Source organism: Coffea arabica, chromosome 8e (genome assembly GCF_036785885.1).
Source record: "Coffea arabica cultivar ET-39 chromosome 8e, Coffea Arabica ET-39 HiFi, whole genome shotgun sequence".
NCBI classification, from domain to species: domain Eukaryota; kingdom Viridiplantae; phylum Streptophyta; class Magnoliopsida; order Gentianales; family Rubiaceae; genus Coffea; species Coffea arabica.
The window spans coordinates 52,928,424-52,943,494 of record NC_092324.1 but is presented as its reverse complement, the minus strand read 5'-3'; the positions used below and the strand labels follow the sequence as shown (position 1 = coordinate 52,943,494).

Here is a 15,071-nt window from a genome sequence, read left to right as displayed (position 1 = left end):
CAGCTATAGACGACAAGTACGGGATATGTATGTGGTTAGGAAATTCGCTCCTGACAAGCCTATTGTTCGTGCCGTCCCTTGATGCTCTTATAGTATGAAAGTAGCATGCAAAACAACCAAAGTAGCCATCAAATCCGTGAGACTATAACACCAAGTGTTGTAGCAAAATCTGAGCCTTTCCTACGAAAATCAATAAAGTTGAATTTTGTATCACCCGGTGTGCATAGTTAAATTTGTTGTAACTATGTTGGATGGTGAAGTAGTTCAATTTGAGATTTTCCCAAGATCATATACAACTTCATGTGTTCGTAACTAGATGCGGAGGTTCATATGCAAGCATGGGCCCTATAAAATTCCAGGGAGGATTGTTCATGATCAAGTAAAAAGGCTCGTGCACAAGTATGACTCTTTAAATTTCGTGGAAGAATTATTGCCCTGTATAGTTGTTTGTGGTATGCAAATTTTCTTTCGAACTCAAGGTCAAGTTCTTTCAAAGTTGAGGGGATTGATGTGAGACAAGATTTTTACATCTCGTAGAAAATAATTCACGCACAGATCAAAATTGCCACACCCATAGATCTGGTCGCAAATCGGGTATTGAAAGGTACATTTTGGATCCGCTCCGTGGATCTACACAATTCCTCTTTATTTTCATTCCCTTTCTATTTAGATATTTTGAAAATTTCTTATTAGTTAAGTAGCTTTTCAGTCTAAGTATTTCTTGTTGCTTATGTATTTGTAGTAGTGCTTGTGTGCCTATAAATAGACGTAGTTAGAATTGTAAATCAATCAATCTCTTTTAACCAATAAATCAAAATAACTATTTGAGTTGTTGGATTTGCTATGTCCTTTGGGTGTGCCCTCGATTTTAGATTCTTGTAAAATCTTCCTTAGATTGAGATTTGAATCTTGTTATTTTAAATATTTGATTGCGCATCGACCCTTGAATTTTTCTTATGGAATTAGTTTCTGAAATTGTTCTTTTTAAATCGCTTCTTCTGTCGCGTTAAAACTATAGTGCATGAATGAAAGTTGTTTTTGCTTCCAGCAGCAATCACAAATGTATGGATAAATAATTGGAAGATGTCAAAATCATGTAAGGTTAGAAGAAATTTCCTATAAAATCCTGCTGGACAGAGTAGGAACATTGTTTTCTGCAGGAAACTCAACCATCAAGTTTCATGCAAACCAAAGATGAATATAGGAGATCAGTACTTTTCCTTTCCTTGCATACATGTTATTCAAAGACTTCATTGTCACCTTATTCAAACACCAGGCGACAATAGCTCTGATGCGCAGTCCAATGTAACGCTGCGGTTATCTTGAATGGGACATAAATGTCAACAGCTATGTGACGATCACTTCTCAATGAGTACGGAACTCATAACACGAACTGCAGCCGCACTTGCATTAAATGATGACCGTCTGCAAAGTTCCAATGGGAAGAAAAAGTCCAGTTGGGCAAGGAAAAAGGAATGAGATTTGTTTCATGCATGCAAAGAGAACGTAGAGCGCACAGCAGCATATTTCTAGAATTTAAAATGAATGAAAGTAAAATGGAAATAGAACATCCTTTCTTTCACAGGAAAAAGCTAGGCCCTCTAGAAAGATCACATTTAACCTGGAGTTGTTTCACCCTTTCATACTGTTCAAAACCAATAGACCAAAACAGGATATGAACCACTGTAGCCTGTAGGCCAAATCCCAGATTGTAAACATACCACATCCCCCAAGGAGGGAAAAACAACAAAAAGAGCCCACAACAACAAAGCGAGAGGGTAACGACAATCTGCAATGCAGCAGCAGTATATCTAATAAGGTGCCATAAAATTGGTATAAATTCCTATATACATGCACAAAAACCCCAAAAAAAAAAAAAAAATCTAAGACAGCATTACAATTACTCCCATTCATGTTTCATCCAGACTTCAGCATCTTGTAGAAAGATATGAAGACTCATCAACATCTTCCCTGAGGCTGTATCCACTGAAATGCTTGACTCTGAACTTCCATTCTCCTTTTACTGGGTCATAAGAAACAAATTCAGCACCTTGATCCTCTGCCTTCCTTTTAAGCATCTCCTTATACTTCTCAATTCTTGGACCCTCTGTATAATGCTGTCCAGTCTTCTTGTCAAAGCATTTTATATTCAGGAGTGTCACTTCTGCAGGCTTATTAAGACCTTGTCCAACAGGAGGTTTCTTGCTCTCATCCATGTATACTATCACCTCTCGGTTATTAAATTGGACCAAAGATTCTAGGTCAAGTCGGCGAACATCTGTCTCCCCAATGAACTTGATGCTGCCATAGCCGTGTCTTCCAACCACAAAATTCTCCACCCGCCGGCAGTATCCTGCTTCAACCCTTTCTTTGGCTGCCAGCTCCTGGATTTTGGGCTCTGTATAATAATCAGCATGACGAAGTTTTGGCATCAGCGCCTCAATTTCAGCACCGTACTCGTAAGCAACAGCTGCTTCACCAGCTCGGTGGCCAGTAAGAGTGATACTGTACAAATCTCCCTTTTGCGTCGAATGCTCATCAGAAACCCCATTAGGCTTCTGGTTCTGTTTGACAGGATGAACTTGATCCTTGAAGCCATTTTCAACTAAAAATTCTGCATTGTCCCACCCCCAAACCGGGGTTTTTGGGGGAGGGGGGGTGTTACAGTAAGACCACAGCAAGCAAATATTACACATGAAAGACTAAGATTGAAGTTTTACTTTCTTCCGGAAATAACATAAACGTCTAAATATCTATGGTGTCAACTCAACAGATTCAAACACTAATATTAGTACATATGCTAAATTATTTGGAGACTGAAGTCCAAAGTGATTTGCATTGATTCAATGAGTTGAGGCACTAACATAACTACAAAGTGATAAAACGGGCAATAATCCCTGTAAACACGCCAGTGAATTAAGATTAAAAGGACCATTCCTTGTTAACCTTCCAACAATAAAGTCCTCAAGAATGTTAAGTTGGTTGAGACTGTATTCAACCAAAGGTAACCCAGACATAAGCTGTGAAAAAAAGTTTAATTTATAAATGACACAATTAGAAATCTTTCAAATTTCGAAGGGGCAAAAACAAAAATTTCAGAGACTTGGGACCCCCTATTTCCGTCCTTTGCTAATTAGTATCTGCTATCTACTCAGAAAAACCAAACAGTTAAGCATGATATAATCTTGAAATCAGTAGTTTGATCTTTATTTTGGTTTAGTTTGCTCTACGTCTTGAACAAGAATATCTCTATAAAACTTTTTCTCAAGAAATAACCTACGAAGAAATACACATGCACCAAATGCAAAACTGATAAATATTCATATTCAGTAACACATACCAGAAAGTTTACAAATAACATTTTATTGTATAGAAGTAACAAAAGGTCATGCCAACAGTTAAAACATCAACTACTTACTATCTGTATCCTCAGCACTAAACCCATTTACAGGAGGAGCAGAACCAAATTCTGGAGGTTTACCTGGAGACATAAAACCGGACAAATTCAGTTACCAGAAAATGAACCCAAATCTGAAACATACGTGTGCATGTTGCAGAAAGGCCTGTTGCTTTAATCATAATCAAACAACACTTAGTTTAAATTTTCAAGACATCTAGTAGCTACAAGAAATCCAGATTCTATTTAGAACAGATATGGTTGGAAACAATATCCTAAATCACAATCAACAATCTAAACCAAAAAGAAAGGCTCTAAACTTTGTCATGGCATTGAATCAGATATACACTTGATCATGGCATTGAATCACATATATGTAACTTTTGGTAGTAAAAGATGGAAACCACTACTATCAAAACAATTAATGAAAGGATAAAACCAAATAAAACTTGATTAAGCAAGCCAAACTGAGAAAGGGAAATCATTTCTTCTGTATTTATTCTCTCTCATACCTAACCATACTTTAAGGTCATCATCTAATACTGGAATTTTTGGGGATAATCAAAATCTTTGTCATTACAAATATTCATAACAAATTCATTATATAGCAAACATAAATAGAATCTGAATTAATTCTAGAGCAAATTATTGTTATGTCAACCTATAAAGTCTTGAATAAGTTAGCAAGGATCGCATTACACTCACATCCCCAAAAAAAAATACAATTAGCCCCTAAATTTATAAACCTTGTGTTAGCTGCATCCATTGTACCGTCAATTGTATCAAATTCACCTTGAACTATTTGACTGGATCCAATAACTCGAGCCTTAAATTTATCATCTGGAATACAACAAAATCAGGTACACCAACCAAGAACACTTCCCCATATCCCGTTTATGCATTCATGTTTCTTTCAACAATCAAGTCTATGCATACAAGACTCAAAACACACATGAAAGGATGACTCCAGATACAACAATGTTAATTGGGAGGAAACAAGAGATGTACACGTGTGCTTTATATGGGGAAAAATTATGCCGAACAAACACAATTCAATAGGAATACAAATGCAATTAACAACCAAGTTTACCATTCTCATGAGTGGCACTAGATGTGTACTGGGTGTTTTTCTCAACACTCATCCTAGGTTGCCGCTGTTCCACTGGACGAATCACCAAAGCTCTAGGGTTTTCCCTGGGAATGAAAAGGGCATCTGCTTTTGGTGTACTGGGTGTTTCTTCATCATCATTGAAGAAAGGAACCTGTTTATAACAGCATAAGCAACAAAATACTCATTTTTGTTGTCAGGGATTTTGCCTCAAAATGAAAGGAGATCATACATAGGAAAACTAACAACACCAGTTAATGCAACAAAAATCTCCTCACTTTAGGACCATCAGGTTTCGGATGGTATTTCCTAGCAGGCAACCTGATCCGTCTTTGGGAAAGATGTCTAGAAGTCAAAATTGATGATATCCTGACAGGAGCAGGTTTGTCAACGACCTGTTCAAAAAGCACATCATTAACTCTGTTCATAGTTCTTGCAGATTGTTCTTTAGACACTCCCAACAGTAATAAGAGATCCTAATAAGCATATATACAAGTATATTATGCTAAAAAAAGGAAAAGAAACAAATCATTCAAAGAATAGCCTTAACAAAAGCATTTAAAGAATGAAAAGTTTGTAAAATATTCTTTACTTGGTTCGTACAGGACAAGCACACTTACAGGTAGGCTAGAAATCCCATACTGAATTGAAGGAGAAGTGCCAGTGCGACCAATTGACATCTGTGGCATTGCTGGTAAAGTTCCAAACGGATTTGTTGGAACAGATTGTCCAACCATAGAGCTCTGAATAGCTGACCTGTATGCATGCATCAGATGCATGGGTACTAGGGTAGGGCAGATTTCAAAAATGAAAAGACAGCGATCATTTTAATTAGAATGCCTACCCTACGCCTACACCCCAATTTTCTTTGGTTAAACCCTAACTGAAGTCAAGCTACCAACTTTTACATGTTACTGAATCTCAGAAAGTAGATCACCAACTAAAAGTTGGAGAAATTTCAGCAGAATAAATTTCAGCAAGTATTTCTGAAGGTGTAAATCGCCAGAACAGCTCATAGGATAAGGACTAGGAAATGAAGATTACATTAAAAAGTGCTTAATATCAACAATGGTAAGTATTCATAATAAGATTTTGAATGGGTGTATTTAACTTCTTGATCCCATCCATCATGTGGCTTATGCATACATAGCAATATTATCAGGCAACGAAAAACTAAGACTGGTTTTATACATACGATTGCCCAAAAGCAGTCTGACCAAATATGTTTGACGTGACACCCAAGGCACTTGTACCAGCTGTTACCCAAAAGGAAATGTATGTTAGGCAATAAAACTAGAAAAAGTTTTAAAAAAAAATTGATACTCGAGGAATCTGATGATGTTAGAAAGTCATAATAAGAAAAAATATATATATATATATGATATTCAACTAACCTGATGGTGTCTGACCAAAGTTTCCAAAGCCAAATGCACCAGTACTCTGAGCAGGCTGCACCACTTGAAATGGTGTAGAAATGGAAGGCTTCAAAGGAAAATCAGAAGTACAACTACAACCAATCAGTCCACTTATGCACATACATACACAGAGAAATAGATAAAATGAAAAATTCAATCAATTTAGACAAGGAACCTAGAGTTCATGAAATAATATGCTGAAGCAAATCAGACAAGTAGTTGGTAAGCTGCTTTCTCAAAAAGACAACTGGAAGTCTGCCATATCACTAAAGGATAAACAACCACCACCTATTCAATCATGAAAGTATACAATTTCCAGCTAATATTATCCTCAATTTTGCATCATAAACTTTACCAAATCGTATTCCAAGATTTTCTCACACATCAATCCAAAGACATGTGGTTGCTGGGTTCCAAGCACCAAATTTCAAAAAAATTTCAAAAAAGTAAGGAGAAAGTAGTGGATTGCAACCACAAGTCCAAACAACCACCATCTATTACTTTCAGCATGACTTGCACCAAATTTAAAAAAAAAAATTAAAAAAAGTAGTGGATTGCAACCACAAGTCTAAACAACCACCATCTATTACTTTCAACATGACTTGCAACAAATTTCAAAAAAAAAAGTAGGAAAAAAGGCTATAAAAGTAGAATATTCCACCAGTAATTCATCTCTAGTTCCAGAAGTACACTATATCATAGCAAGATGAAGTATGGTGGATTGCAACTTCGGTCTTCTAACTTATGGCATACATTCCGTATTTTTACCAAAAGACTTGAAAATGATATCCATTCATTCACACAATGATAATAAATAACTTTCAAAAGTCATCAATCCCAATGACACTATATTATAGCAAGATGAAGTATGACATATTGCAACTCCATCCTACTACCTTCTAGCATACAGTCTGTACTTCCACTAGAACAATGCTTCACTTGAAAATGATATCCCTTCATTCACATGATAATAGTAAATAACTTTCTAAAGTCACCAATCCAGATGGACTGATCCAGAGAGAGATAGAGCTACAGGGAAAACACTTTATGTTGACAAGACAAGTTGCTACTTTATCAAACTTGACAGAAACGGACAAGACATGTTGCTACTTTACCAAGCTTGACAGAAACGGCCTTCTAAAAACTACCTCTAACTCATATGAAATAAACTTTACCCAATATGCTTGAAGAAGAGAGAATACTCAATGAATAACTCTTCTCAACCAAATAGAAAAGGAGCAGCAGTTAATTGACTCACAGTGGTCTGACCAAACCCAATGGGATTGCTTGTAGTTAACAATGATGAAGTGCTTGAAAACAAGTTGCCACCAAAACCAGAAGATGGTGAAGTAAATATGCTTGATTGGCCAAAAGGTGGTGCACTTTGTCCAAAGGATGACGTGGCCTGTCCAAAAGGAGAACTGGTCTGTCCAAGTGAAGGCGTAGTTGATTGGAACAACGGGGATGACTGAGTGTTGCCAAAGCTTAAGCCAGAACCAAATGGAGGATTTGTTGCTTGTGCAGATGACGAACCAAAAATAGAAGTTGATGTTCCAAAAGAAGCAGCATTTGAAGAGCCAAAAAGTGAAGGGGAGGTACTGGCTCCAAAAGGGGGGTTTGAATTAAACAGGGTAGGGGTGGATGATGTTGTCGAGCCAAAGGGGTTCGATGGGGTTGCAGCTCCAAAAGGTGAAGAACCAAACGCAGAGGAAGATGAAGATCCAAAACCTGGACTAGTGAAAGATGAAGTTTTTGGTGCAAAAGGGTTGGAAGAAGTGGAAGATGAAAAGGGGCTAGCAGACGACTGGCCAAAAGCAGGGGTCGAAGAGGATCCGAATCCTGAAGCACCAAAACCACCAATTGCAGCAGTTGACTGCCCAGCAGGCGCAGGTCCTCCTGGTAGCACAAAAATATAATAGTTCAAGTAAGAAGGTGCTTCATGAGATATACAGACTAACATCCTATGGATTAGTACATTTACCTTTATCTCCAAGCTGATAGTCCTCCCATCGAAGTTCTTCATGGCTCTTATCCTTGTAAACAGGCATGGCTGATATTGATTCAAGTTTTCCAGCTGGTTGTGTACCAGTGTCTACCTCAGCTGTTGGCACATAAGGGGTGACCCTACTTCCCCCACGCTGGGTTCCAAAAGCAGATTGTCCAAAACCAGAGCTGCCAAATGTTGGAGTAGTAGCCTGAGCTCCTACATGAGAGTTGCAAGGAGATCAAAAACAGTAACAAAAGAAAATAGTCATGGTGATAAAACTGAGACCCCAGAAAGCTTACCAAATGGTGAACTCTGAGCTCCAAAAGGTGTTGTAGTAGTGCCAAATGGACTACTACCAAAAGTAGAAGCCGACTGGCCAAAAGCTGGAGAGGAACCAAAACTAAAAGAGGGACTACTTGCAGCACCAAAAGCAGGCGCACTTGCAGCACCAAATGCAGGCGCACTTGCAGCACCAAATGCTGGAACACTTGCAGCACCAAATGCACTGCCTGTAGCACCAAATGCCGGCGAGCTTGCAGCACCAAATGCCGGCGAGCTTGCAGCACCAAATGCTGGCGAGCTTGCAGCACCAAATGCCGGCGTGCTTGGAGCACCAAATGCAGGTTGTTGACTTGATGCGCCAAAAGGTGTCGAGGAACCAAATAGATTACTACCAAAAGCGGGCTGTGACTGTTGAAAAGAGCCTCCGAATGGACTAGTTTGGGTGGTACCAGCACCAAAGGCTCCAAAAGCAGGCTTCTGTCCAAAAACAGATGTACCTGTTCATTTGCAACAATTACAAATATCACCATAAGTTACATGTCTGAAGGTGAAATAACACACAAAGCAAAGACAAAACCTCGTACATCAAAGATCGAAACACTGAAATCACCAAAGGCTACAGGGAAAAAACTACAGGCAATACCCAGATTTAGAGTGTGAAATAAATTTAAAAAAAAAAAAAGCAAAACAAGGATGGAATATTATCCCTCTGGTATAAAAGAAAGAAATTACAATTTATTGTGAACCCCCATAAGAATTTAAGTCTACCATGGAACTAAGACTCTCCAAAGCAAATGTGTAGGAAGTTAGATAAATCAAGTTATATCTGAACTTGATAAGATAATTGCACAGCCACATACAAGGAAAACATATAGGTTTAGTCCTCTAGCTCCTTTTTGCTTGAGGCTCACTTTTCAAGTGAAGCAAGGCATACCATCAAGAATTCTCCTCAAAATACCTATTTGGTAGAATATCCTTATCCTCTATCAGTCCAAAGGTTCTGCTTTTAAAATTAAATATCCAGTAATTCAGGCCTTAACAAAATGGTAAAGTTGTTCCAATTTGACCTGCTGCAACAGAATTTTAACACAAGGATACATGCATTCTTTCCGAGGATAAGACTAACACACAACATACCCTATAAAACCTGCATAGAATAATCATTAAGACTTGATGTGAAAGATTTGCCTGTCCAATCAGGGGTCAGAAGATTTGACGGAGAGTATGTACAATAAATTAAGGGACTGCCCCATACTGTTATGTTTTTCTGCCAGGGATGTGGTTAACTAGAAAGATGTCCTACAACATGACTGTTCCACCAACATTAAGGCCACATAAAAAGAAAAACAGTTTCAACTGATTTACATTTTTGTTTTCTTCTTTTACTGGCACTATTAGGCAATCCTCTCAAAAGAAGGCACCAAACTGAATCTCATTAAAACCAATCAATTCATGAACAAAACCAATAACTCAAGCAACAACTTCAACGTAATCAGTTCAAAACACAGCAAAGAATCCCCAAAGTCAACAGTAGCAGCCCATTACTGACAACATAAGCCACAGAACACAACAAAACAACCATTTAAAGCAACAAACTTTTGTGACAAAAGCCCACCCGATTCACTGAAAACTCTATGGGTTCAAAACCTAGACATAAATCCCCCAAAAAGTTGCAGCATTTGTCTCCAAAACCAAAAAAAAAAAAAAAAAAACTCAGCCCTGACATATTGTTTCTGCACTTATCAATTTTCTTTTTGTCTTTTTCTGCTTGACAGGGGCAACTAAGGAAGTGGGATAAGAGAAGGTGGTACCACAAGAGTTAAAAAGAGAAGTTGAAGGGATGTGGAGGCAAACCGAGGAACAGGAGAGCTGGAAAGAGGGTTGACAAGGTGAAAAGGAGAAAAAAGCAAACTAAAACCCAAGAGTTAAAGGTAAAAGAAGCAAAAAAAGCCCACATCTTTGCAGAATATTCAAGCCATACTTCCACCAATTTCAGTAACATCTTGCAAGAATTGTCATCACATGAGTAGTGGCAAATGCAATGATAAATTGGAACACATTCTTTACCTTGTTCACTTCTAAAGCTATCCCACACAACTGAATCAATTATCCTCAGAAGCAACAAATGTGAAATTGAGTCATCTCAACATAAGATTGTGAAGTGACTTTTAGACCCAAAGAGGTACAATAATTAGAAACCCCATAACCAAGATTATCAAATCAATAATCAAGCTCACATCAAGCTTTGGCACACTCGAAGTGGAAAAGAAAAGGAGGAAACAAGAAGCATATAAGTTATAAAACTTTATGCACGTACTTCCAAATGATGACGAACTACCAAAGGCAGGAGCTGATGACACTCCAAAGGCAGGCGTTGAAGTTCCAAAAGCAGGAGATGATGAAGAACCAAAAACTGATGTGGAACCCAAAGGTGAAGAATTTTGGTTCCCAAACACACCAGTAGAAGTGCTGCCAAATAAAGAACTCCCGGTTTGAGCGCCAAAAGGAGTCGTACTCCCAAAGGCTTTGGGAGCAAAAGGATTGCTGGCTGCATTGGTGGTCGGCCCAAACACTGACTGTGACCCAAACGGGCTATTAGATGCCTGCCCAAAAGCTGATAAAGGAATAGCACAATTAGTGCACAATTAAAAGAATGGTATAACTGTTATCAGTGGATCTATGAATCAAAGGAATCTTTGTAGATAAAAAAGGGCAAAAGGCCATATGATATCAACAACAGTCCTTATTAACAATGCAAAATGCAAAGAAAAGTTCAAGGAGAAGGAAACAGAAATGAAAAGACTAAAGATGACCAGTAAGGGCCTTAAGATTCACAAATTCTAAGTCCGTACCACATTAAGTAGTATAGAGACACACTTACAACGTAAAACAAATAAGAAAACATAAATATAACTCCTAACAAAAAATGTACCTTCGGTAAGGGCCTTAAGATTCACAAATTCTAAGTCCGTACCACATTAAGTAGCATAGAGACACACTTACAACGTAAAACAAATAAGAAAACATAAATATAACTCCTAACAAAAAATGTACCTTCAGGCCCTCCCCTCCTAGGGAAAATTAGCAAATAGCGAGGAGCAAAAGGGGAAAAAAGGGGGAAAGAAAGGAGCAGTGGCAGATTGCCAGACAGGTAATGGAGAAATGTAAGAGGGAACACTTACGGCTTGAGCCAAACATCTTTCGTTCCAGAGACAAAGCCTGAATGCAACTCAATCAAGTTTAATCCAGCAAGGGAAAGACCGCAGCTCCTGAGAAAGCTGCAGAAACGCGAATGCAGCACAAAACATGAAATTGGTAAGGACTAATCAGAGAACATTGTCCAGCCTAATTGTATCGATTGTCTACATGCAACCAACTTGATGCTGGTAATTAAGAATGAAGACCAATAAGACTAGTTCAATTATACCAAGAAAATCAACTCAATTACCAGTAACTGCTCTCTCAAGTCAGTGAATTAAACCTAAGTAGATATCCACAAAATGAGTGAATGGACCACTTCAATTCCCAAAAATAAATAAATAAATAAATAAAACTAGCGGAAAAACCACGGCTAGGGGGCTGGTGGTACACTACATAAACAGAATACAAACAATAAAAAATGTAAAAAACGAAAAGAAAAACAATTTGAAAAAGGGCCGAAGCGAACGAAGTAGCTAGGGTTACGACTTACGATGGTACCTGAGATAGGAAGAAGAAAGATAATAAATACGCCGACGACCGTCGATCTGCCACCACTTGGACTTGACCATAAACGGTGGAGTAGAGGCACCCCCCCCCCAACCTTCCTACTCCGCTCAGCCTCAGCTGGTTGTGCAATCTAGACGCTCCGCAGATTACTTTGCTTTTTTTGCCTTTTTATTTCTGCACGTATTCATACATACATGTACATTTTTCCTTGTTTTCCGAACGTCTCTATGCCCTATTATGAGACTAGAAAGACGGAAGAGAGAGAAAGAGAGAGAAAAGGCTGTTTGCTGTAGGAAAAGAAAACCAAAAGATACCGACTTGTAAGTGGTACTTAGAAGACTTAGAGTATTTGTTATACTCCTGATTAGGGCTTTATGAGCAAAAGGCCGTGTTCATAATTCCCGAACCTTTTTTGGTTGGTTCAAGCCCGAACGCCACTATTGATATGTGTAGTGTATACGGCTCTTGATTCGGTGAAATGATTTTTCTTTTTTTTTATAATCGGTGAAATCATAATTACGACTTTGCCCATCGATCAATATATGATTGGGAAAAGAGTCCCAATGGCCCTCCAACTTTTTCTCAAGTAAAGTTTTAGCCCTCAAATAATTAATACTAAAGTTTTGGCCCTCGATCTAATAAAATAATATTTTCGTGGCCCTTCTGTCAAATCCAGCAATTAAGCATCATCTCGTGAGATGCACGACGAAATATCAAGGACATTATACTCTCTAAGAAAATAAATGATTTTTCCCTGCAACAATTTCCATCCCTTTTGCTCCAAAACCCTAGCACCAGCTAAAGAAACAGGACACAATGATAGCATCCCAGTTGAAGATGATGTAGATGAGCCTGGAGACTGCTGGGGTTGGGCCTGCTGCTGTTGATCAGGGCGCCTTCTCTGTACATAGTATCCTCCACTAGAAGCAGATGCAACTGAATTGGTACCAGCAGAAATTGGGGACTGAGACTGCATATAAGGATTTGAGAAAAAGAGTTGAGCTTGCTGCAAGTTCTTTGTTAGTGGTGAGGGCAGTAGGACTATAGCAGCACCTTTTTAAGTTTTAACATATCCCAACGAAGTAGGAAGGGCGGGAAATGCAGAGCACTCATGTAATGTAATGGTAAATCGTTGATATATAGGGTGGATTGATGGGTCAGTGAATTGAGAAATTGGCAGCAGCAATAAACTGCGACCCTACTGTTGTGTCCTTGTCTCTGTCAACTCTAATGCTGACTTCTCTATCGACGCCTTTTTCCGTTGAGTCCCCTTCACCGGATCCTCCCTTTTAATTCCCATTCCCATCCCCCCAATATTCCCTTTGTTATAAAAACCCTTTCGAGCAGAACACAGTGAGTAAAGGGTCAAACAACAATGGGATTGTCAAGCCCCCTCCCTCCTCCAAAATCCATTATCGTCAGACATCCATCCAGTAGAATCTCCTCCGAAAACCCAAGATTTTTCTTGGAAGCTGCAAAATTTGGTGATGAATATTTCGTGCTCTTGTCCATTATTCCCTAGAAATTGTTGGAGAAAAAATCAGATGAAAGTGTTTTTACTTTTTTTTTACTTAGAGACTATAATGCCCTTGATATTTGGTCGTGCGTCTCACGAGATGATGTTTCTCGTCAATTTTAATTGATGAATTTGACAGAAGGGCCACGAATATACTATTTTATTAGATCGAATGCCAAAACTTTAACATTAATTGTTGGAGGGCTAAAACTTTATTTGGGAAAGAGTTGAAGGGCCATTGGGACTCTTTTCCCTATATGATTTGTTTTCGCAAAGCCCCTTAAAACACAAGTTCATGATTCGTAACAAACACAGTCCTATAAAACAGCACACTTATTGCTGTTACACCCATGTTGATTTATTGGGTTTCAAATGCATGTCTATCAATTCTACTGAGCTTATGTTTTTCTTGAGTTTTTCATTTACTTAGATGCTTCCTCTGTGTTTCCTACTGTACTTGCTAGAGATAATGCTTTCCTTTTCTTCCTTGGGTGTCATTTTTTTTTTATGAGTTTTAGTTCTGTTGCAATAATTTCATTTCTTAAATTCATTTTTTTATGAGTTTCAGTTCTTAGCTTGCGATGGTCCGATTGTGATTGATTAATGAGTCTATTGATATGTTAGCTGTTTGAATCATCACTTAATAATATGTGAGTAAACTCTTACCAAAAATAATAATAATAATAATATGTAAGTAAACTGAACAGTGTTATGATTGGTTCATGTCGTGAAGGAAATTAAAGCAAATTATTTTAGTACTAGTTCCCTAATTCTTTTTGGTGTTTTGTTTGTCTAGTTTTCATATTAGACTAGAAAATTTCAAGTCAGTTTCTAAATAAGTTTTGATTTATAATTGTATTTGTTTTAAGAAACTTTACAGTTTATAAATACTACTAGTCTAGTACATTATTATTTGAAAAGTTGAGTTGAGTCTTGAAATTAGGTTTGAGAGAAAGTGTTATAATTGAGATTTGTGAATTGTAAAGACTACGACTTGATATTTGTTATTTGAGTTTTGGATTAATAAAATTATTGAGGATTTGTTGAGTATTTGTTCTGCTTCTCTTCCTACATATTTTTATGTGTTAAAAATTGTTGCAGCTGTGCATGCGCTATTTTTTGTGTGCTAACAAGTGATATCAGAATTTTAGATTTTGACCCTGGGGCTTGTTTGTAAAATTGGAGCACAAGATCAGAAGATTTATTTTTGACAATTTGGACACATAATTGGTCCTAATTGGGTGGAGATTAAATAATTAAAATACGGATCTGCATTATTTACAACATTGTCCTATTTTTATCTTTGATGATAAAAATAGTTTTGAGACTTGGAGATCGATGATGAAGAATTTTTTCAAAAAATTAGAATTTGGAATATTATTCAAAAGGGGTTCACAGAATCTATAGCAGATACAGAATTATCAAGTGATGCAGTTAAACAATTACGGAAGAACAGACAGTTGAATTGCAAGACATTCTACTATTTCAGTACCCAAATCCAATTACACGTAGTAAAAAAATTCATACATGTAAATACATTAAAGCAGACTTGAAATTTTTTAATTAATTTTCATGATCATGATGGAGAAAAAATTTGTGACGAAGAAGAAGAAATAAAATTTTTTGATGAGACAAAGAAATAAAAAATTGTAGAAGTT

At 37.6% G+C, this 15,071-nt stretch overlaps 1 protein-coding gene across 2 annotated transcripts; it reads right to left on the bottom strand.

Moving 5' to 3' along the window:
• Positions 1 to 1,608: 1,608 nt before the first annotated feature.
• LOC113703159 (nuclear pore complex protein NUP98A) lies at positions 1,609 to 12,230 on the bottom strand. Of its 2 annotated transcripts, none has more exons than XM_027224436.2 (13): positions 11,881 to 12,230; positions 11,372 to 11,467; positions 10,507 to 10,803; positions 8,207 to 8,686; positions 7,902 to 8,123; positions 7,179 to 7,816; positions 5,900 to 5,987; positions 5,701 to 5,761; positions 5,126 to 5,261; positions 4,784 to 4,900; positions 4,488 to 4,659; positions 3,419 to 3,481; positions 1,609 to 2,614 (listed from the first exon to the last, which is right to left on the bottom strand). In XM_027224436.2, the coding sequence occupies exons 2-13, from the start codon at positions 11,385 to 11,387 to the stop codon at positions 1,929 to 1,931; spliced, it is 2,976 nt and encodes a 991-aa protein (XP_027080237.1). In that variant the 5' UTR covers positions 11,388 to 11,467; positions 11,881 to 12,230; the 3' UTR covers positions 1,609 to 1,928. The 2 variants fall into 2 exon arrangements, with proteins under 2 accessions (XP_027080237.1, XP_027080236.1); XM_027224435.2 differs by having other exon boundaries at positions 11,889 to 12,188.
• Between the last annotated feature and the right edge of the window lie 2,841 nt (positions 12,231 to 15,071).